Genomic DNA, 23564 nt, shown 5'->3' with positions numbered 1-23564 from the left:
GTGTTACCAAGCACCACACACCAAGGTGGGTGCAAATGTCAAAGAACACCTCATATCACTCAGTCCTTCCCTTGCTGTGCTTTTTAGCTCATTCCTAAAAATAAGTTTGTAACAAAGCAATTTTTCAACATGAGTGGTAGGTTTGTTTTGCAGTTCTCTGAAGTACTTATAGTTTTTCTTCTCCACCTGATAAGGGCGAGCTTCTTTCCAATCACTCCTTTCTTCTGTGGTTCCAGAGTATCCGCCCATCAAAAATGTGCACCACAAAGATAACACAGCAGATAGGTGACAGATTCCTTAAGAAACGGACAGATTTTGTTGATGGAAACGAAGCTGTTTGTAGGAGATTTCTATCTGTCTCCCATAAGACCCTGCTTTGGCCATGTGAGAAAGAATGGTAGTTTTGGCTGACTCAATATCCACTGGGGATGAATGCCTCCAGAGGATGCAGGCATTGAAGGGGGCATTTGCCAGTCAGCAGAGGAAAGGGTTTTTTCCAAGTTTGTATTATTTTTTCCTAGGTGACTACAGATAAAGTTGGCAGACCAGTGTTGGGAAATGGCTTGTTCCAGGGAGGAAGGACAAGATGACCGGTCCTACCTAGCAAACAGGGCAGGAGTTCTGGGAATGTGCATTTGTGTGGCAACTGCATACTAGATATATATTTACAGCTGTATTGCAGAAAGATAAACCTAAACTGTTATCTGTGTAGACAGATGAGGCAGTCAGATCACAGTGTGATTGCTGCATTGCTATTGCTGTGGTGATTATACTATCAGCCCAGTGGGGAAGAGGGAAGATTTAATGAACCATTGACCTGGTCCTAATCTAAAATCTGTCTTTATATTTTGTGGTGGTTTCAGGTCCCCTAGGAGCAGAGTATTCTGTGAAACTGCTAACCTTAATGGCAAAAAGAGGACAGTCAAACAAAATTTTAGCAGTTAAATCAGAATGCTTATGGGAGTCTGCCTTCATCATCTGTTAAAAAAAAAGAAAAAGAAAAAGAAACAGCATTTTTTCCAGTTCTCCCAGTATGTGGCTATAGAAAGGGTAGTTTCTTTTTAAAGTTGAGCAATATCAAAAGGGAATGTCCAGGTTAGCGTGTTTACCTGGCTAATGACAAGTGAGGAAAGGATACACTACAGTCTGGTTTTTCTGACCAGAATTATGGACCAACAGCCTACTGACTTTTGCTGGTGCCTGGGAGCTTATTCAAAGCCTTTTGTTCCAAAAGCTTTTGTGGGCAGATGTGCCAGACTGTTCCCAGGCTGGGAAATGAATAAGGACCATGAGAGTAGCCTCCTTAAGAGCCTGTCCAACAGACAGCAGTCCTTCCTCCATGGGGAGGGGACGGTGAAAAACCTGGTCACACACCAATCCTGCAGTGTACTGAAGCAAAGGACTAGTGAGAAATATGTTTCCTGGCTAATTAAGTTTCCTTAAACTTTTGTGTCCATGGGCACATGTTTACAGGGTATCACTGAGAGAGAATGTGGGTTCTGTGGGCCCCACTTTCAGGGGGGGTTGATGTGTGCAGGAGCATGCAAAAGAGCAGCACAACTCATCAGAATTTGCAATTGTTTTGATCTGATTTCTGATAGCCAAGCTGCTCTTGGTTGTTTGTGGATTGATTAGATTCCATTCCAGCTGTTCCTCTGCTTCTATTTTTTTTTTAAATGAATCACCTCTTAAGTCTTCTTGTGGTTTTTTTCCACTGATGGTCATATTCTTCCACATCTGGACAGCTCTGCCAGGGGAAGAGAAAAGCAGCACCAACTTCACTGGGCAACGTACAATATATGACAGTGCAAGTTTGATTTTCCAGATGGAACAAATATTATAAAGGAGAGAAGGAATCAATTATGCCTACGAAAATCTTAATATATAGTGTCACAAAAAGGTTGTCAGACTACCTAAATGTTATCTCAGATGTGACTCCTGTCTCAGTTTGTTTTGATGGTATTCAATAAAATTTAAGTTACATAAATTCCATGAATTATTAGAAGTCCAGGATCTTCCTGTATTTAAATTGATGTAGAAACTATATGGTTTCTTTAGACTTATGTTTGATTGCAAAATCATGACATTTGTACTGTACAATGAAAACCCAATCATTAAGCACAAATGAAACATGACCAATGACTGAAAGCTATCATTTGACTGTTGTTCCATGTAGTGACCTACATGGAATTAATGTCTCTTATTTTAATCTCACGGAGTTAATGAAATCTCTTGTTAAGTCACTACAAAATAACGAGTCCTCAAAACTCACAGAAAAGCAGTCTGGAAAAGGATCTGGCACCCAACATCCTAAATGGTCAATGTGCCACAAGGGCAACGTGTATGAAATATTCATTTGCATTAATAACTGACTAGAAGAACCAGCTTTGTAAGTTTGCTCCTAGTTATTAAAAATATTTTGCTAGGTTTGTGGGAGAGCGTTTACCTTTCCAAATTAAATTAACCAGTCTCTTAGTCAGTGAAGGATACACAGCGATATGGTACTCCCAAAAATGTTTGAGAAAGAATGGTACTGAGCATGGATTTGGTCACTCTTAACTGTAAATGTAATAGTTTTGAGGTGTTTTATAAGCATTTACAAGACAGGACTTCTTAACAGTGAGTTGCCTTGAAATCCTAGAGAGACACTTCCTCAAATCACAGCTGATGATGAACTCAGACCAAATGTTATTTTACAAGAAATGGCAAAGAAAATTAATGTAATTAGGCTATTGTTTCATTGTCTTTCAACATGTCCAAAGTGCTTTCAAGCAATGCCAAGGTTAGTGATGCAGAGGGAGACCTGTTCCTGCAGAAAGGCTGTTGTTTTAAGACACTTGTAAAGTGCTTCTCTGTTTTACCTCCTAGAACTGATCCAGGTACCTCCCCATAAAGCTCTGTCTCCTCACTGAATCGACTTTGGATGAAAAGAACATCTCCATTCTCTCCACAGAGCAGACCTTCTTATGCTATTCCAAAATCTTGGTCTTCTCTGCTTTCCAACAGCCAAGACCTACCACCTCCAGCCTGTCCCAACCTAAATAATATTCAGGCCAGCAAGTGCTTTAGGTCAGATGTTCCTGTGTGAAGAACTGCTAGGTACAAAGCTGTTCATAATCTGGGGGCTATTCAGGTAACTTTCTTCAGACTTCTGTCTGTGTTGGCATCTCCAAGGCCCTTAACACTGTATGTATGAATTCCTCACAGAACTTTATGGCCTTTACTCATGTGGATAGCCTTGTAAGGTGGTTAAGCATAAAACCCATTTCAAATACAGAGCGGTGAGGCAGAGTGAAATTTAATTGTCATGTCAAAAATCTGTGTCTGAGTTGGGATAAGAAATGATGTGCAACTTCATGAATCTAAGGTTGTAGGTTTAATCACCTATGGGCCATTTACTTAAGAGTCAGACTCGATGATCCTTGTGGGTCCCTCCCAACTCAGGTTATTCTGTGAATTTGTGAGCTGTGGTTCAGTGCCCTACCCATGAGGTCTGTTTGATGTAAGCAGAAAGAGGTCTGACCTCACTCTGTATCAGTGAAAACAGTATAGTTGAAATAACAGTAAACAAACTCCAGCAGGAGGAATTTTCTTCAGAGTCCTTTGACCTATTGCAGTTTTTCTTCTCACTTTTTGAAGCTGCTCTCTAAACCTTCGAGTCTGAAGTCCTTCATCTTAACTACCTACGGTACACCTATATCTTTCAAGATAAATAGTTTATAGACATAAAAGCTATTTGTAGACCTCTTAACACTTCATTGCTTCTACCTTTGATATTTTGGCAGCACGCTTTCAAGATCTAAAAATACAGAGTGATGTGCAGAGACATACTGCGCAAATTTACAAAGATGTGCTGTCCTAGAAACACCAACAGCTGAAAACCTTCTGACCTAGCCTGAACACCAGAAGTACCTTCCACAGATGCAGTCAGACTCTTGCTTTCCCTCTGTTTCCCCTCAGGAAAATATGTTAGGCAAACACCAGGGTAGATTTGGCCTGACAAAGCTGTACAGAAATGACTGAGAATGTGAACCTACAAAGTGAGTTTCAACAGCATCCATGTTTCTACCTCGTCCCCACTGTCACACCTCCTGAGTTTGCACAGGACCAGACTGCAGCAACTGACATTAATGGTAGGAGTGCATTTTCTCCCTCAAGTTTTCCACTTGTTTTTACTATTGTAGTTGTTTAGCACCAGTGGACTCCAGAATAACATCAGGTATGGATCAGAATCCATGATGGGGTGCTTAACTCCTTGCGACATTAGCAGATACAAAAGTGAGGTGGAAAATTCAATGCCAATATTAAAAACTCCTGTTCTTCCTTACTTATGCCTTCAAAACTAGAAAAATGGAGTTTTAATCCTATTCAGCAGAAACAGAGTATGTGAGAAATCCATTTTTAAAAAGCTTCTATCCAGCCAAGTCTGTGAAGGAAAAGCCTGAAAACACAACCAGTGAGTCGCCTATGGACAAAAACAGAACCCTAAACTCTCACTGTAAAATGAAAAAAATCTGATTATTTCAAAGTCAATCTTTCAGAGGACTGTAATGCTTCTTTTTCTATGTTTGGGATTTAGGACTATCATAACATTACCGAGCCCCTAAACTGAACTCCTTTCTGCTCTATATTGTTTGCATTTCACTGGGAAAAAAAATCACACTGGCTAAATTTTTTTCACATTTTCCTTTAAGAAAAGTTATTTTGGGCACAGATGTGAAAAATTGTTACCAAGTTTTCTCTGGTGCCGATGAGCTATGATAACTATCTACATGCTCATTCTACATCTAGCAATTTTAGTGTAAAACTGTAAAAACAAAGAAGGAGGTTTTTGCCACCATATTTTACCCCTTGTTAACTGTGTTTAAACAATCATGTGCTCAGTTACTACAATTGAGTTGCAGGAGATAACTGAAAGCACAGGAACAACTCCCTCATGCCTGTGTCCTCCAAGGCCTAGCCTGTAGATAAATTATATGGGACCATTATTTATTCTCTTACAACAGGCAGGAAAAAGAAAATCTTAAGGAAAAAGCACCTTGGTTCTTTGATACACTTTTTTCTTATGGAAACTGAACACCTTTAAAAGCACTTTTTCAAAAATTAACGTAACAGTCATTTAAGAGCACTTATGTAAATCTCATTCTTTAAAAAGAAGACAGAACTCATCCTCTTCAGTCCATATGTCTGAAAGTCTGCAAGGTATCTCTAAGATGACTAAACCATTGTAATTAAGAGCACAGTTTTCACAAATGTTTCAAGCTAGAAAATGTCTTTAACTTCCTAAACTGCCTGAAAGCTGTAATGACTAATGCCTTTGTTCTCACTTGCAATTTTACCTCTCCAGCTGAGAGAGGAGAGGGAATGCACTAATTATAAATATTTGCTTTCTTTAGGGAGGTGAATGTGATTACTAGCAATGGGCATTCTCTGTGGGTCTTCTCTGCTCTAAGCTCCTGTATCCATGCACTCCACAGTGGGCTCCAGCCCTCTCCTGCTGGAGCTATCCCACCCCTCCACCTGTCCCACAAGCAGGTGCTGCCTCCAGTGCCTTGCTGCCCACCCCACTCTGCTGTTCTGGCTGGCTCCATGGCCATGCCATTTACTTGGACTGGTGAATGATGCAGCTAAAATAGTCTCTCCTCCACTTCTCAAAGACATGGTTTCATTGCTCTCATTCATAGTGGGCAAAACAAAGACCAGGAAACGCAGGAGCCTTTCCAGCCAGCCTTGGCATTAGAGAGTTCAAAATGTGGACTGTACTCTTGAGCAGCTAGTCTGCTCTAGGAAGCCACTGAAAAGGAATTTGAGATAGTGTTGGCATCTCTGCTGGATCTTGTTTCAAATATGCTCCTTTACAGAGTGACAGAAAATCCCAGGACTGACTCAAAAGCTCGGTAATACACAGGCTAGAGTTGAGAATGCAGCAGGAACTGTACCAGTGCTGTATTAGGTACCATTATGTTTATTACAAACTCTATAATCCACTGCTCTGAATAACAGAAATGGGTCCCTCAAAAACACAGACAAATGCAAGGGCACGAGAACACCAAGAATTTAACAAGCTCCAACAGCAAAACCTTCCCTCTGATGTTTTCCTGCCTAGCTGCTCCTCAGCCTCTCCCCCTGACCATTTCCTAACTGGGAAGAAGAACAAACCAATCTTGCAGTTTACCCACACAGTCCTCCTTTACCAGACTTCAAAGGTGAAAGAGACTCATTCAGGGTGAAGTCCAAGCCTCAGTAACGTTAAAAAAAAAAAAGAGTAGGAATAGGGGAAGATGAGGAATAACACTTTTTTTTCAGTATGGTGCTTGCTTATCCTAAAACCTGCTGGTTAGTGGTAACTGGAAGTGTTTTATAATGAGGTTCTCTGGCTCTCAGGACCATGTGTGTGAGCACAACTTGTGCTGATCTTTGCAGTTATTATCAGTCTTTTCGTGGGAAAACTTCTTTTGTGTAAACTCACACATACTTTGAGGTTTGAGCTCAGTCCTATCAAAATCCCAAAGCAAATTTGAGAGAATTCCTCTTCCACTTCTAAAAAAGACCCCCTACCATTGAACCAAGCCTTGCTTTTCAGACCTGCCTACTTTATTTATCCAGATGCCTTTCTAGAAAGCTTTTCAATGCAAATCATCTGAGTTTTCAGTTGGGACCAAAACCTGAAGTCAGGCCAGCTCAGACTAATTTAGAAATTGTGCAAATATTTTATATGGCTCCAAGAAATAATATATCATTTGTGCAGCTTTATAGACCCATCAGCATATGCACGCATGCCTGGGTGGTGTAAGGATCCCATGTGATAAATTCTGGGGGAGGTAATGAGGTCTGTTAAAGTGATGGTTTGCTCTGTGGTTTCCAAGTGAGGGCAAATACTGTGCATATTGCATCACTCTTTTTTTTCTTAGTGGCAATAAATCCCTCAGTGTGATGCCACTCCCTTCAGCCCTTCCCTCTTGTTGTTAAATTTCTTAGGCACAACTCACCTGGCTCCCCAAAGCATTTCTTTGTCCTTTTTATTGACAAAACTAGAAGGAAAGCCAGACCTAACTTATTTCTTTCCCTCCCTGGGGACCTCATTAAGCATACCCAAACAGTGACATCTCTGCAGGTCCCCCGATCAATGGACACTGTCATCTGGAGATTTTAATCACATTAACACCACAGCAGAGGAAAATCCATCTGACTTTCCCTTGCTAAAGTGGCAAACTCAACAATTCTGCCAATTGCTGCAACTACTACTCGTGAAGCTTATTTGTATGTGTGGATAAAAATCAATTTACCACAGGTACCGCCTTCTCCTCATGAAGCCTGAATAAATGTAGTTTGATTCTCCAGATCTGCCTTCCTTATGATTGGGAACAGCTATATTCAGACAATCCTGAGAGCAGAGCACAAAAAAATTAATCAATAACTGAGGCTTTGTGAGCTGGTAGAAGAACTTGTGCTGCTTAAAAAGCACAGTAGGGTAAAAAAAAATGCTGGGTCTAGATCCCTCTGTGCAACAGAGGGGAAGATAACTGGTGAAAGTGAAAAGAGTTATGCTTGCACGGAGAGATTTACCCAGAGCACTCAGCAGCTCTGCAAGCCCCGCTGGGTTTTGGTAGAGATAAGCAGGGAGCAATGGTCAGGCTGAAGGGCAGCTGCACTCAATCATCACCCGAGGAACACCAGAGGGACACTCTTGTAACCACACACTGCCAAAAATCATGTAACTGTTTTCTTACAGAGAATGAGAAATAATTTTCCAGCTGTACTCAAGCATCCCTGTATCTCCTCTGATTTCTAGAGTCAGTTACAAGCTAATCAATAGCAATTACCTATCACCCGGTTCTACCCTCTTCAGTGTGCTGCTACCTGACATTGCTTCCTGGTGAGCTAGCACATGGAGGGCAGGAACACTTAATTGCAGGAACAATATTTCTTGATGAAAGCTGTTAGTTCTCAAGCAATACCATCACTGAATAATAACTGGACTTTGTTGTAGCTGACATTCTGTACACCCTGTGAAGGCTGCATACTCAATGAGATATTTTTCTTTCAAGAAGTATTTCCTAGTTCTTGGATATTTATTTCAACAGGTTTGGACTCTGGCTCAACTACTAAAAAGGAAAAAAAAATATCAATTTTCAATGTAAGCCTTGTGTTTGGTGCAAAATCTCATTGGAATAGAGGAATCCATCTGAGGATTTCTAAATTAGCCCATGAGGATTCATATGCACAGTGTGCCTCTTAAGCAATCCTTAATGAATGCATCAGGGACATTTGCACTTGTTCCTGTGTTGTTACTGAAATTATTCTCAGCATCCAACATCATCTCAAGGCAATCTTAGACTAAGTACAGAATTACAGTGATTTAAATGATAATCCAAAAAAGTGGCATTATGTAGTTCTGCAGGATAAATTAAAGATACTTACAGGATCAAAAGTATCAGGTTGGCAGAGTAACTGTCATGTACAGCACTGAAATGTATCTATTCAGGAGTTTGAAATTATCCTATGCAAATAAAGACAAACACTAAAAAAGTAAAAGATTTAGCAAAGACTTAAGCCAACCAATGAAGCCAGCCATCAGTAAAGCTGTAAAACCAGCAGATAATAAAGCAAGAAAAATCCAAGTTACAGGGAAACAGTAGCATTTGACAGAATAAAGGAGGCTTAAAGAAGCTAAAAGTTATAATACAACCGTAATGAGCTGCTCAGAACCATAAATTTAATACCAGCTGCTGGTCTGGAGCCCCTGATCTTCTTTTTCATTCTGTCCTCTGTGGGGTGAGCACCTAGGGAAGTTCACATCTCAGGGATTTACCTACAGTTGGAAAATAATTTTTTTTTCCTAAATTCAACAACCTAAGGGGAAGATTCTGAATGGTAGGGGCACATTTGTTTGGAAGCAGCTAAACTTGTGACAAAACAGTGGCTGTGCTGAAGCACAGGCAGACACCCGTACTTCAGCAGGCAAGCCCTGCGTGCCAGCGGGCGCTGCTGGCTCTGGCAGTGTTTATTAACAGCCCGTCCGCAGACGAAGCTTGGATTTGATAGGTCATGCAAGTTAACACCTCTCAGCGCTGTACTCCCGCTGCCTCCAACAGGCACAAGCTGTCAGGGACTTACTCAGAAGAAAATACATGGAGATCCCAGCTCCCCAGGGATTTCTGCATGGAGGAGGCCCTTTTACCATGCTCATGAAGCAAGCATTGAGGCTGAGTAAAATACAGAAGTGCCGCCACATGGGCACTTCACAGAGAAGGGAGGTTTGATTGATTGCTTTTAAATTAATTATATACTTTCTCTCTGGTACAGTTCCCTGCTTAAGCCACCAGACAGATGTTCTTTATTCCTCAAATGCGCACTTCAGCCTGATCCCTGTATAAAACTGAGGCAAAGTTTCACTCTCAGGGGCTTTGCTTTGGGCATTATTCATGCTGCATGGGTGAGCTGTGAGGGTTCCTGTGGGATGGGACAGGCTGGCTCATGAGAAAGGTGTAATTTCAGGTGACACACTGAATGTCAACAGATTCACTGATTCTGAGAAAGGGGAAGGAACAGGGCCAAAATGAACACAACAGCTTTTCAAATGATATATTGAATTCACTTTGCTAAGATGTTCATTTTCTAGCAATAAAGACAAGCAAGCTAAGTCAGAGAAAAAGAAAAGGTTTTAAAGAAAGAAGGCCCAGTTTAGCACTGAGAAAAGAGATTTTCATAATAATTTTTAGACAGTCTTATCCATATCTCCCATAAAGTAGAATCAGCCGGGTCTCACAGCGACTCCTTGTTTTACTTTTAATTAGGCCTGAATAAGTAAAAACAGTAAAATCAGCTTACATTCTTTTGAATGAAATTACTTTGATGGACAAAGAAGTCCACAGGAGTAAGAGCAGAGTGAACAAAGGGGTGAGATTTTAGAAGATGGGCACAGCATTTTGTCACATGGCATCAATTACAAATCTGGGAATAATGATAGTTAGAATAAATAAGGTGGATACTGGAGATACATCTTCTTGACAGTGCTTTATTGTTCTTAGTCTGTATATTTTATCACCTCTACACAATTTTTAAAAAGCCTGCTAGCATTTGCACAGTCTGAATTTGCTCTACACAACACTGTTTGTATTTTCCTACTGGAATTACAGTAACTCATGGAAAATAAACATTTCTTCTTAAACTGCTAAATCTCATCCAATGGAGTTTTGTCTTCTCTCCAATCATTCTAAATTTCTACTGTTCACCCAACATTCAACTTCATCTCCAAAATGGTAATTAAAAGTGGTTTCTTTATCTGTTATGTAAGAAAATCAGATAAGTATGTAAAGATGAACATGGCCCTATAGAAACAAATTGTTAAGCAGGTGTATATTAAGTCTTTTACTGATTTGGGTTCTGAGAAATGTCCTGAGAATATGCATTAATGCTTTACAAATATAGGGAATGTTTTACTTTTGAATTAATTTCTTTTTAAATTTATAAGTGAGAAGATTATTAATTCACCTTAAATGCTGCTTATTAATTTTAATGTTATTTGGCAAACATTCCTCTTTTTGGTAATTAACTTTCTCTTTGAATGTACTGTCAGGACCTTATAAAATTTCAGAGTGTTTTATGATTTTGATGGGTTGCTCAGCAACCCACAAAATTAAGTTGTGTTAAAATCTCCATGGCAAGTATCTGTAAGCAGTTCTTACGATGGGACATAAATCTCAATCATCTTTCATCTATTTTCCTACTTACACGCATGATAATTAGGACATATTTCAGAGTCACAAATCCATGCAACTGAAATCTTTTCTTTAAACATCTGTTTTGTCCTTTCTGTTTAATTCAGCTCAGAATACAGCTCTTCACATAAAGGCATGTCTCAGATTTCCTTGTCAGGAGCCCTCTGTGGGTGCAAACCCCTCTCCATGTGCTGCTGTGCTTCCAGTGGCAAATCAGTCAACACCAGGTCAGTAAAGGCAAAGTGAGCCACCCTCCTTTAGTGACTCTTTTTGGGTTTGTCTTTCAAATATAAGACCTGTTCTTGTGGGAATTAGTTCGCTTTTGGGGCTCTGGCTAGCTGTGTGGCAAGCAGCTAGCAACCTTTTAGCTACATTTGCTACTATTTCCACTGCTTACAGAAGGTGCTTACCAGGAAGAAAGCAATTTGGAAACCCTGCACTGACATGCTCATTTCCACCACTGCTACAAAGCTGGGTAGCTGGGTTTGGATTAGAATCTAAGCGATCTCAGGAGATGATAAGAGCGTTATAGTGGTGTGGCTTGGCTAGATGAAGAGATATTCCTCCTCTCACTGCACCCACCAGCCATGGTCAAGCTTAGCCTCTGCCTACAAATGATTGCACCACATTAGATGTTTTAGCTTCTTTGCCTCCTGCATTGATGTGACAGTACTCCCTAGGAAAGACAACCTTTTACTATTATTAGTTAGAGCCTTGACCCTGAAACTTCTGTTGTCAGCCCCTTAAGGATGCACAAGAAAATGGTGCCATACTGCTGTCCTCTGTGAAGACGAGGCAATCAAACACTTTTAAGCTCCTTGAAAGAAAATTTACCCATACACATGTAAAAGGAATTACAAAAATCTGAGATGCAATGAAAACATGAATTAATGACTTTGTAGCCTTCTGTGAGTCCTGGCCTCAGATTTGCTGATTTCTACGAATGCCAGCATGACATTTTTGATAGAGTCCAAGTAAAACATTCAATGAATGGTCCCAACTTTATATTCAAAGTGTCACAAATATAAAACTGACAGTTCAGGTTTGATGTCTTTTGCAGATTTTTAACCCCAAGAAACATTCAGAAATACAGGACTGACTGTCACTTTGATTGTGTAGGTGAAACAGCACTGGTTTCCTTGGGGTCTTATTGGACTGAAGAAAGATCTTTTGTGTAGCTTCCTAGCAGCAGGTTCCTGTTACCACACAGTAACATGGGGCTGCTCCCCCATGACCTCAGTACAAAACCAGGCTGGGTAAACATACCTAATTAAAGTGTAGAAAACAAAACAAAACAGAACAAATCTTCAGTGACTGAAACAAGTCAACAAACCTGCTACGGACCAAAAAACCAAAGCAGCCTAGCAACTCCAGTATCTCAAACTGATATCTCAGCAAAAGATTTCAGGAGATGATGTTTTCACAGTGGTTTCCAAGTGAAAAGCAAGATTTGCTGTCATTGCTCCTACTGAAGTTTTCAGTGACAAAATGTTCAAAACTAGTCAATGTTTTCAAAGGGAAATAAAGCTGCTATTTTTCTCAGAAATCCTGCTGGCTGCCAGTGTTGACACAAAACTTGCTCTTGACCAGGCTCCTGAATGCTCAGCAAGCTCAGCAGGGTGGTGTAATTGTTTTGTTTATTTATAAGCGTGGCAAGTTTCCTACTGTAGCAGCTACCACATTTAAATGATCTTGGCAAGTGCCAGGGCATGCAGGATACATTCTGAAGAAGGACCATGTGATTGCCTGGCAGGCAATTTCCTTTTCTTTTAAAGCCCAAAACACATCTTTTCAGCCTCTGCTAAGTGTTACTATTTCTGAGGATATTTGAAGCAGGTAAAATGGTAGGAGTGCTAAAAGGGAGATAAACAAGGAGTCCAGAAAAAAGCCTCACATTGACCTTGAGGCAGAATACTGAGGGCTCTCCAGGCAGGTTTTTCTACCTCAGTAGAGCCACTCATGGCAGACAAATATACTACTTAGAATTTCTGCAAGGTATTGTAAAAGTCAGAGCATTTTAGCATCCCAGAAAACCAAAGAGGAAGTATTTTGAAATTCAAGGAGCATTTTCCTGGATCCATAGTAAGTATACAGCCCTCTAAATGTACCTGAATTGACCTTTGCAGAAAGCCAGAATGCCTTTCAGACCAAGCATATATAAATGCAACACTTAGTTATGACAGGAGCCAGAAAAAACCCAAGTTACTTGGAACATTTGCAGCATTTCAAGTGCTGCTTGCTGAGACAGTCAGTAAGACTGTGAGTGACAGCCTCAGAAGGGACACTGGTCCTGAATCACCAGGTAATGGATGTTCCTGTGAACACTTCTCTAAGTCTTTGTCTTTGTTTTAATGCATACTTTGTCACTTCTCCTGTTTTCCAGGCAAGAAGTCAAGGGGTTTTGTATGCGATTGCATGTTGGTTGCTATGGAAGCTACAAAGGTTTCATGCTCTGTCTCACTGCTAACATTTGGGGTTGGTTTTCCCCCTTCCCTACTTCACTCTTCTGCACACTACTGGGAACCTCAGAAGAGCAAAGCATAGTCATATCATTTTCATAATCAACTGATGCCCACGGCAAATCCAGCAGGTTAAATGCACAGTGCTTCTGTGCAGGCCAAATGTCCCACACCACCCCCCCCTCTGCTGTCTCTTTTCCTAACATACAGAGGAAAGGGTGAGCTCTGCAGTGCTGGGGGACCCCTTGTCCCTGAATGGTGCTATTTGAGTTGATGGAGCAAGCAGATGGAGGAGTTTTGAATCCCTCTCCTAACTGGAGAATCCCTCTCCTAACCTTTCTGGCCAATGCTTCTCATCTGCACAAGCAGAGCTCGAGTGTGCCTGCCCTGAGGTGGTCTCTGTGGCAGACTCATCCTGACAGCTTGCAGCTTCAAAACATGAAGTCCACATTTTCTTATCATCCAGCATCACTCAGGAGCTCATGCTGGCCATGAGTTATATATATATATATATTTCATATGATTCTGATGGGAAACTCCAATAAGCAAGTAATGAATCTGTTGATTTTGAAGTCCATCTAGGCAGTGTAGTGTAAATTCATGCTACTCATTGATCCACTGATCAATGATCACTTGTGATTTTTGGGAGGAAATTAGCTAGAGAAATTGCTTTGAAACCCCACACCGTGAATGTCAGCCACATCTTAAAATAATTTGATTTTTAAATTTGCCCTAGACATCTTATGCAAAGGAGAATTCCAAAATCATGCTTCCCCACCTCAGACTGAGAATTAAACTACAAATGCTTTGTGTAAGCCAGCTATTTCCTAGTGTCCACATTCATTAAGAAAGTGCCATCAGAACTGTGATCCTGCTGGCTACAAACAATTTTACAAACTGCTCCAAAACCAAAATGCGATCTAGGAACCAATTCAACAGCTGCTGAGATTCAGCCATTTCTGGAACAAACAATGACAATTGCTTACAGGGCCTTAAAGCAAAATGATGTTAGACACACAGCCAGAAATACAGCACCAAGTGCAATCAAATGCAAATTACAGATTTCCACAGTGTTAGAACTTGCTCTCAAAGTTATTCAGACCACTGAAAGTTTTGTCTGTTCTGAGATATTCTTTGATGTGTTGATGAACTATTCAAACCAAATTAATGCCAAATTAAAGTTCTTTTGTTAGCATGTCCTAGCTATTAGAAATACAACTTATTTTCCCCTGCCAAAGTTTTGGAAAGTTTCAAGATGATGCAGTTTTGGAGAACAAATGGAAAAGGCATGAACAAAGCCAAACTTCTCCATTCCTGCTTCATTTCACTCTGTAGACTCTCTAGGCAAAAACTATTCCCATCCTGTGGAAAATAATGCACCATTCACACCTGCTCAGTAAGCAAATGTGTTTTATGTAGCTGTGAAGTAATATAATCAATAATTATTATATTAATATTAGAAAGACACAAGGAGCAGTGTTTGCTAATGGTTTGTGGATGGTCTATATGTTGTTTAGTGCGCTCTAACTTACAGTTACAATAGTCCCTGATATGAAGGATAGTCCTCAGGTCATCTGTGTACTATTACTAGTAATTTGTACCAAAAGTCAGGTGTTTGTAAGGGCTATTTTTAAAAGTGTTTGTTTATTCATTCATTTATCTTCAGCCTCATTAAAAAGTAGCATACTAAGCATATAAAGTGGAGTTCAGGTTGGTCAATTTTACTTCTGACTTCAACAACTACCAACAATCTGAACATGACATTCCCCATACTAAATACAGGGGCAACAAACAGCTGAGAGATGTGCATCACTAAAAACCAGCCTTTCTCTGTGGAGCCACCTTTTTGCTACAGTCACAAGCAATTTGTGATGGAATAACCGATACCAGTTGCAGTGGTCTAATTTACCTGTCGTCAAAGTAGTGACTTTTGTTTTACCTCACTGTAATGGAGATCAGAGTCCTGACTAAATATTCTATGTATACACACCACATAAACATAATACTGCTAGTATGTGAGAACAAGACTGACATCTTAATGTGTTTATTTCCATTGTAGCTTGCATGCTAAATGTATTGCAAAGCACTTTTTCTCATGTCCTCCTTTATTTTCACCTTTGTTCTTCAAGAGGATTATTGATTTCTCTCCTCTTCAAATGCTCTATGATCTCGTAAGTCAAAGGGGATCATTTCAATGTTAAGGAGTGGATCAGGACACAACCCTGAATACCAGAATGAAGCAAATGTCACTTCTGTGTGAGCCTGTTGTTGCACTAGCAGTGCTGCTGTATGTGAAGAACCTCTTCAGGGCCTGGTGTCAAAGGCAGGTGGTGTGAAGAAGTGCCTACCTGAAGACGGCGAGGCTCAAAGACCAGAGCACTAGCGGCTTCCTCAGTTCAAATTTTGCTCGTTTGTTCATTAGGTGCCGTCCACCAAATATAAAGGCAGCATACAGAGCTGAAAACAGGAATGATTTCTTCCTGCAAAACAAAACCAAAAAATACCTGTCAAATGTTTAATTAGTATTAGATACACAGCAGAGTCACATATGGACTGCTAAGGGCTAAGGGCTTGTGCGCTTCCTTGAAAGGAAACTCTTTTGGAGACATTCCTGCATCCCGGCTGAGCTGATTGTTTCTGTATGAAACTACACACACTCAGGGCTGGGTGCAGGCAACACTGATCCTGGGGAAGTTCTGGAAAAGGACAAAATTTGGCTCCCACTCTTTGCCAGTTTCAGAAGCCTGAACTTCTGTGAGGAACAGAATAGATATTGCAGAGGCCAGACACACTTCTGCAAGCGAAACCCCGCTGGTATTTGAACCAGCTGATCACATTTTGCACCTCATTTATCTTTTTCATATGAATTTTTGTTTCCTGCAGGATCCTCCCTACGTAGCAATTTAGTTTCCCCTGTTTCCCCTAAAAAGACACTTAAGGATCATGAGCACTGAGATGAGCCCCACAAGAAGCAGAAAATCAGCCAGGAGAGGTCAATAGCCCCATTAAGCAGCAGGACCATGCTGGTCGGCCTTGCCCTGTGGCATCACCCTGCCCACGAGTGCTGGTTCAGGAAATCCAGTGCATTTGCTGAAAAGTCAAGCAGGGCTCTCTTAAGGAACTTCAATTATACTCTTCAAATTGCAAATTTTATTTTTAAAACTGCCTGATAGTAGTCCAGCTCAGCAATAATCACCAAATATTTGAACTCTGCTACTGTAACTCATTGTAAATCAAACATTAGAGGTCAAAAATTGACTCAGCCTGGGATTCCTTCCCACACAGCACAATATTACACTGACTAAGGCTTAATGTTGTACACCATTAATGGCGCCCTAACTGGGAGGGCATCTATTCAAGAACAGAATTTTCTCTACATAATTCATCGTTACATTCCCAAATATAGGGTGGACGATGGTTTTGAACCAGGAGGTTCCTCCTGTACACCAAGAAGGAATGACAAATACTCCCAAGGAAGGTAACTACTTCATTAATGTGACAGAAAAAGACAGCAGCAGGCTACAAGACCTTTATCTCCTGACACTGGAATCCTGAGGGCACCAGTAGCAGACAGACCTATGATTAGGGCATGGCACGCTGCCCAGGCTTCCCACTGGGAGAGAGGCTCACCCATATTGACATCTTCAGACTTCTCATGGGATTTTCAACTGGATGTTTAAACGGCAGTATGTTGTTTCACCTCAAGATAAAAACTTGTGCTGTGGTATCACTACTGGTACCAAGTAGATGCCACCTCTGGGCCCTTCCATTGTGATTGGCCAGCTGAGGTTATCCTGTGGCAAGGAATCTGTCCAGCACAGCATGGTCCTGAGGGCCAAGCGGTGTGGCACAGCACAGCATGTGCCTGTGTCTCCTCAAGGCGGCTGGTAATGGATCACGAGACCCTCAATAGCCCAGGGTCTTCCTGGAAGGTTCAGAAAAACTACGAACAGCTGCAGCACATCTGACCGGAAATACAAAAAAAGCACATGTAACCTTCAATCAAGATAAATGAATTGAATTTTATCTAAGTTTGAAAGCCAAGTAAAAACTAATTCCAGAGAGACAGATGCGTATCGGTACACATTCTGCAGCATTCCATTTTCTTCACACTGAGAAAATCTGTTTTTACTGATGTATTTATAGCTCTGTGCTGTAAAACACAGGTAACTGCATGAAAATACACCTGATGCTCTGAGAAGGGAGGGCCCAGTGCCTGTAATCCACAGGGTGAGCTTTAGCATCCATGCTGGCAAAAACCCCAGGAAGATCAGGACGATGGCAGAGCCAGCACCCTCACCTTGAGCACTGAGATGGTCTAACTGCCATGGCAATGGTTATCATGACCAGGTTTAGAAAAATCACAAAGCCTCGACCCTTATTCATACAATACAGAAAAAAAACCCCAACATTTATTTGTACTTCACTGGTCAGGGAAGGGGCAGAATCACCACTTTGAAAGCATGAGTGCACTTTAACTTGGCTGGAGATCAGCAAATATTTGTTAACCAGTTTGGGTAATGATGAACCACCTCAAGCTTGTTCGTACTGAACCACTTAACTGTTTACACAAGATTTATGGGTTTAAAGAATAGAAGCAGGCTCTTAGAGTAAGTCTGGACTGCATTCCCATCTCCTTCCCCCTGCAGCTTTTTCAGCAGCAGTGTGAAGTGCAGCCCACTGCCACGCTGGGCATGGGTGAGGTCCGTCTTGCACTTATCCATGCATGGATCTCCAAAGCAAGCGAGAGCAGTGCAGGATGACATCCCAAGTACTGCAGGAGAAAAGACTGCAACACAGGGCTGCCATGCAGCTGCCAACACAGCACAGGCTATGCAGGCTGGCACAGAAGGATGACAGGATTCAAGACCAGTACGTAGAGACACTTTGCAGGAAGGCAAGCTGGAAACCGTTCTGTTCTACATCAAATACAGTTGAGACTTCAAAGTAATGGTTCGACTTCAGTTCCAGTTCAAGACAAAAAAAGCAGTCTGAAGGAGTTAGCAGTTTAGGTCTATGTTCTGCCTTCATTTCTTCCTAAACCAGATAATCTATGTATTTACATCAAGACACATTTCATTTTGTCTCTTATTACCTTTTGTGAGTTCAATCAATTTATTGAGGTCAATAGTTACATTACAGAAATTAGAACAGATATATTTTAGGTTACTTTAGAGCTTTGTAATGAGTATAGCATTATTTACAATGATGGTAAATGGTACTCCCACAGTATGCAGTTTTGTTTCAGCAGTGGCAGATTTGCATCAGCAGTGGCAGGCACGGCAAGATTTGACTGCACACACGATGTGAACTGCAGAGAGCAGCTGTAAGCAGTTTCAGACAAGGAGGGACACAGTAGTATTATCTCCCATCAGAGGTAAGCACAATACTAAATAAAGTATTAAAGATCAGATTAAGCTGATCTTGAAATCATCCACTGTTTTGATGCCTCCTACTTTTTGCACTCAAAGGAGTTCAAATTTTCATCATTTTTTCAGCCTAACAATGGTTAAAAGAACTGGGCTGGCCAAATGATAGAGTTACAAAGGGGTTGCACAAGTATGTACTCTTAATCTGATAAACTCCATTAGACTGGTATTAACCAGTTTTCTACTAGTGTTTTTGTGATGGATTTTCCCAAAGGTTCATACTACAGTCTGGTCCTGGGCTAGTGACACAAAGCAATGGCAATCTGACAGAATTCAAATAGAATTCTCCCAAATTTGCCCTAAACCAGGACAGTCTGATACGATTTTAGCCAAATGAGAGTAATATTGAACAAGCATTTTGAAAGACAGAGGTTTGGAGTTGTTCTGGAGCAATATAACTTTTCAGTACTATTACCTGAAGAGAAACCAAATAGAGCAGAATGATGACAAAAAAAATTAACCTTGAAACTAAAAAAAAATAAAATCCCTCAAAGTAATTCAGTAACAGACTTGCATCCAATAACTTAAATGTTAGCACATTCATATGTTTGTCTTCAATTCTGTTCTGCAGGGTAACACAGTAGACATAAAGACAGAGCTGCCAAATCCTCCACATTTTTCTGTCATTTATGTTTCTCACAGTTGTCTCCCACCTTCCTACATTTTCAGACTTCAGGGACTAAGTACTATCTCTACTGAATACAACTCTATGTTCCTGTGACAAAAGTTGCCAGCTCTTTCCCCCTTTGTAGGTTACTGGAGAACCTATTAAAAGCTATATTTGGGCTTACTACAAGAGAGGGAGGCAAGAGGGGCTACAGGCTGAAGATGTGAGACACATCTTCCAGGACAGTAGTAGAGAGATGGCTGTGTCATGAGGCAAAGGGAGAGGAAAAAAATGGGAGACGTGATGGGAGAAAGAGAAGAGGAAGGACGAATAGAAAGCATGGCAGCAAATGATGGGAGCTGGCAGCCATGAAATGGACATAAAGCTGGGACAACATGGAAGGCAAGGAGGCTTGAAGTCCTTTCTGTGCTGGAACGCTGGGAGGATGCTTCCTGCATCCATGGGCACACCTATGGCAGAAGAACAGTGGAAAGATGGCAGAGACAGGAAAGAGGAAGAGTATAGCTGAGAAGAGGCAGGCAGAAACTGAGAATGATGAAGGAAGACAGGGACAAAGCTTCTTCTCATTTCCAGCCAGGAAGTCCCACGCAGAAAAGCCCACTCAGGCACCATGCAGTGACAAGAAGAGATCAGCCACCCAAGCCTCAGGCAGGAAAACACAACAACACTGGGAAGGGGCAGCAAATAATCCAAAGTGGAAAGCAGTGGTAAATAAATGGCTAAGGACTAAGAAATCCTGACTTCCTCAGAAGCACTTACTTATAAAATGCTGAAAATACAAGAATTACCACAGTGTTCTAAAATTAGGGGCCAAAGCCTGAGGGTGAGCCTCATGTGCAGCAGCATGAGACATCCCCCTGTCTCTGATGCAAAGTGAAATAGCCCTGAACATTGCAGTACTGCTGAGGGAGGTGCTTTCAAGCCCAGATGCACTGTTGCCATATTTTCCCTTGAAAACAGCAGACTGAGTCATTATTGTAGCGTTCTCTGATGTTAATGAGTAAACTGAAACAGATATAGATATATAGATATATATATATATATATATATATAGGATATATATATATACATATACACAGGATTTTCCTTAATTATTATGGAAAGTCCTTATAGAAATGCCCAAAGGACAACCTTATCGCAGATTGTTTAACTATCTTTTATCACGTAATACAGGATTATCTGCATAACAGCATTCAGTAGGGGAGTAGTAAAATGGTGTTAGCCCCCTCTTTGTATTTCTAAATCCTATTCCATAGGATTTTTTAAGCTTTTTTAAAATTAAGACGTATTTACTTTGCACATTCAAAGCTCATTTTTAAATTCGCTACTGCTTCTTCATCTGTTGCCAAAGGAGCACAACAGGTTAAAAAAACCAAAACACTACAACTGCCAGAGCAGAGTGTTGCTGGAAAGTAAACAGGCAGTTTCAGGTTCCTGACATTTTTTCCTTGGCCTTCTTCATCACCATTTTATTGATGTTAAAAAAAAAAAAAAAGGATACACTGAAAATAAAAAAAAAAGAAATGAAAGGATGTTTGGCTACATTAAAAGTAAGGGAATTTTCCTACTGTTTTCTCCCAGTTTTCAAGAGAAAATAACAACAATCACTTGTGTTTATAACTGAAACTGCTAACCTGAGAGTCTAGCTCAAGAGCTTTTAGCTGAACCCATGTGAAAGACACACCACACCGATGTCCAAAAATCAGCCAGCAGGGCTGCTAGCCTTGGCAGTTACTTTCTCTCTGGTGCTTATTTAAAAATCACACATTCTGTATAAAAAAGGGTGTGAAAATGCTTCTCAGACTCTCAGTGTTTCTATCTCAGAAATACTGTCAAAGCAAACCTTTTTCTCTCTTCACTGATATAATTTTGACAGAACCAGCAAGAAGAGATCCAATGTATGGACATGACAGATCTCTATACAAAAATATAACCTGTACTCCTGGCTTAGATTTGAGTTCCTGCAGCTGCTTCCCATTGACCGTAGCAGCCTTCATAACAGAGAGAAAAGGACACACGAAAGAGGAAGACCTGTCTGACAGAGTCTGATTTATTCCTACAGCCCAATGTCCTTTGACATTTATATTTAGCACAGCAATGATGACAGTCACACACACATGTAGGTGATTCACTGATGATGGTCTGACGTAAAAAGCCATCAGAGAGTAAATACAGACGTATCTTATCCCAATCATCTGATTCCTTGATTTCTGAAGCCTGCGTCTCAAAAAGCCATTCAGCCTCCTTGTGACAGGTACTGTTTGAATAGTCTGGCTTGGATGGTACTGTTTGTGCAAGTCTGTGCTTCCCCCAAAGCTGGAGCAGTTCTCCAGGCACCTCTCTAGTGTCTGACAGCAAAGAAAGAGGAGTCAGGGCCCTGGGAACACATATGGGCCAGGAACTGTTATTCCTCCACATGTGCCTTCTCTCTGGGGTGCTGTTCCCATCACCCAATTCATGCCCTTACTGCCAGACAGTATTTGTGTCGCTGCCCCCATCCCTTAACCCACACAAAGGAAAGAAACATGGGGCTGGGAGGCTGCCCGGACTGCTGTGGGAACTGTCCCAAGCACAAGGTTGCTGAAAAGGATGGAGATGAGGAAGACTTGCACTCTTGCTCCGTGAGGATCAGTGCCTGAGCTGAGGGGCAGCCTGAAGCCCAGGTCCCCCACTGCCCAGGTCAGAGTGCCAAAAAGAGACCTGCAGCAGCAGCAACCTCTGGAGAGCACAGCAACTATCTTCTTGTGATACATCATCAGCTCATAGCCTGCTCTGGTCCAGTGGAGATAGCCCCAGCTCACCACCAGCCCATTTGCATGAGCTCTGTCCCAGGGGAGCAAGAGGCTGTGCCCACCTGAGCCTCTGCCCACGCTGCATTCAGTCAGACCCAGGGGCAGGAAACCACTCCTGCATCGGCAGGGCAGCCAACAGCCCGAAAATTACAGAGAGGAGAAACAAGGGCACGGAAGTGCGGGGGCATGGGGGAAGGTGGCTCATGTCCTGCACCTCCCTGAGGGTTGCATCTGTTTTGTTGAAATGTTTGCCAGTAATTTGTAACACTCATGTTTGTAAAACATACGTGTTGCAGAGTATTAGCCACACACTTCAAAGGTGGGCAGCTAGGAACAAAAAAAGCAGCAAACTTTTTTTGTTTTCTCTGTGAGTGGGAAAATATAAGAAAAGCATAAGGGTGAGAAAAAGTTAAAATCAGGAACAATTTTGGGGTTTTTTCAGACAGAAGGTGAAAACTCAGCTCTGATGCACCTGAAGAACCCTGTTCTTTATAAGCCTCATATAGGCTTGATGGAACAAACCATAAACCTGTCAAAAATTCTTAAGTTACAATCCCAAATATAAGCCATGTCACCACAGAAAAGAACCTCTCAAATAGAAAGCACCTCAGAAAAATACACAAAAATAAGTTACAAAACTTTGGGTTTTGAAACCAAGTTGCCAAAATTAGCACTGAAGGAAAATCAGCCTCATCTCTGGCTTTGCCTCAGACTTCCTCCACTTATGCTCTGAAGGGAGACTCACCCAGTGGAGATGGCAGGTGAGTGACAAGAGCCACCCTGAAGTTTTCATCTGGCAGAGAGCAGCAGAAGTTGCAGCCCAGTGGGTTGGGTGACTGGGGTGAGCCACACCATACCCTCCTACCCAGCTGGCATCCCAAGTGACACGGTTCAGCCTAAGTCAAAGCCCGTGTCACCCCATCCTCAGTGCCACCACACATCCCAAGGATGGGCCACATCCCAGGGATGGCATCTGAGCCTACTGTTACTGGCACTGATCATATGTAACAACCATGTTTGCACAACCCCCTTCAAGATTTACAGTGCCAGTGCTAAGAATTGAATCTAGCCTCACAGGAGCCTACTGGAAAAATGATGACCATCCCTGTCCCTATTAAGAACCTTTACAGAACCTCAGTGTAGTCAGAGAAACTCCTTGACTGGGAGCCACTGCTAAATCCATTGGTATTACTCTGACAACATATATAGTTCTTAAGAGAAAGATTTGGGGTTATAACAGGTGACAAATCAGAATGTCTCAACTCCCCCTGGACCCACCACAGGCTTTTCCAGGCTTTGCTGAGACTTTCAGGCAGTTGGTGGAGAGATGGCAGAAAGCAGAGAAGCTAATGTAGGTCACAGGCACTGCAGTTCTGATGAAAAGCTACAGTACTTTCACTTTTAATTTCATCAATGTGAATGTAAACCTCTGGCCACTACAGTAAAAACCTGGAGCTAGTAAACACAACTGCAAGTGAACTTGGGGACTACTAACCTACATCCTTCCCAGCTGAAGTCATTCTGTTTGTTCCTGC

The 23564-nt window shown here is 41.5% G+C and overlaps 1 protein-coding gene across 2 annotated transcripts in view; it reads right to left on the bottom strand.

The window, feature by feature from the left end:
- ELOVL6 (ELOVL fatty acid elongase 6) overlaps window positions 1–23564 on the bottom strand; it is a 79364-nt gene that overhangs the window by 13620 nt on the left and 42180 nt on the right. For both annotated transcript variants that reach the window (XM_086889421.1, XM_086889420.1), the window contains one exon: window positions 15529–15660. In XM_086889421.1, the coding sequence (XP_086745547.1) occupies window positions 15529–15660 (132 nt within the window). The remainder of the gene's footprint in view (window positions 1–15528; window positions 15661–23564) is intronic.

The sequence above is a fragment of the Cyanistes caeruleus genome, chromosome 5 (genome assembly GCF_971803275.1).
Source record: "Cyanistes caeruleus chromosome 5, bCyaCae1.hap1.1, whole genome shotgun sequence".
In the NCBI taxonomy this organism is placed as follows: Eukaryota; Metazoa; Chordata; class Aves; order Passeriformes; family Paridae; genus Cyanistes; species Cyanistes caeruleus.
This window is presented reverse-complemented; position numbering and strand designations above follow the sequence as displayed.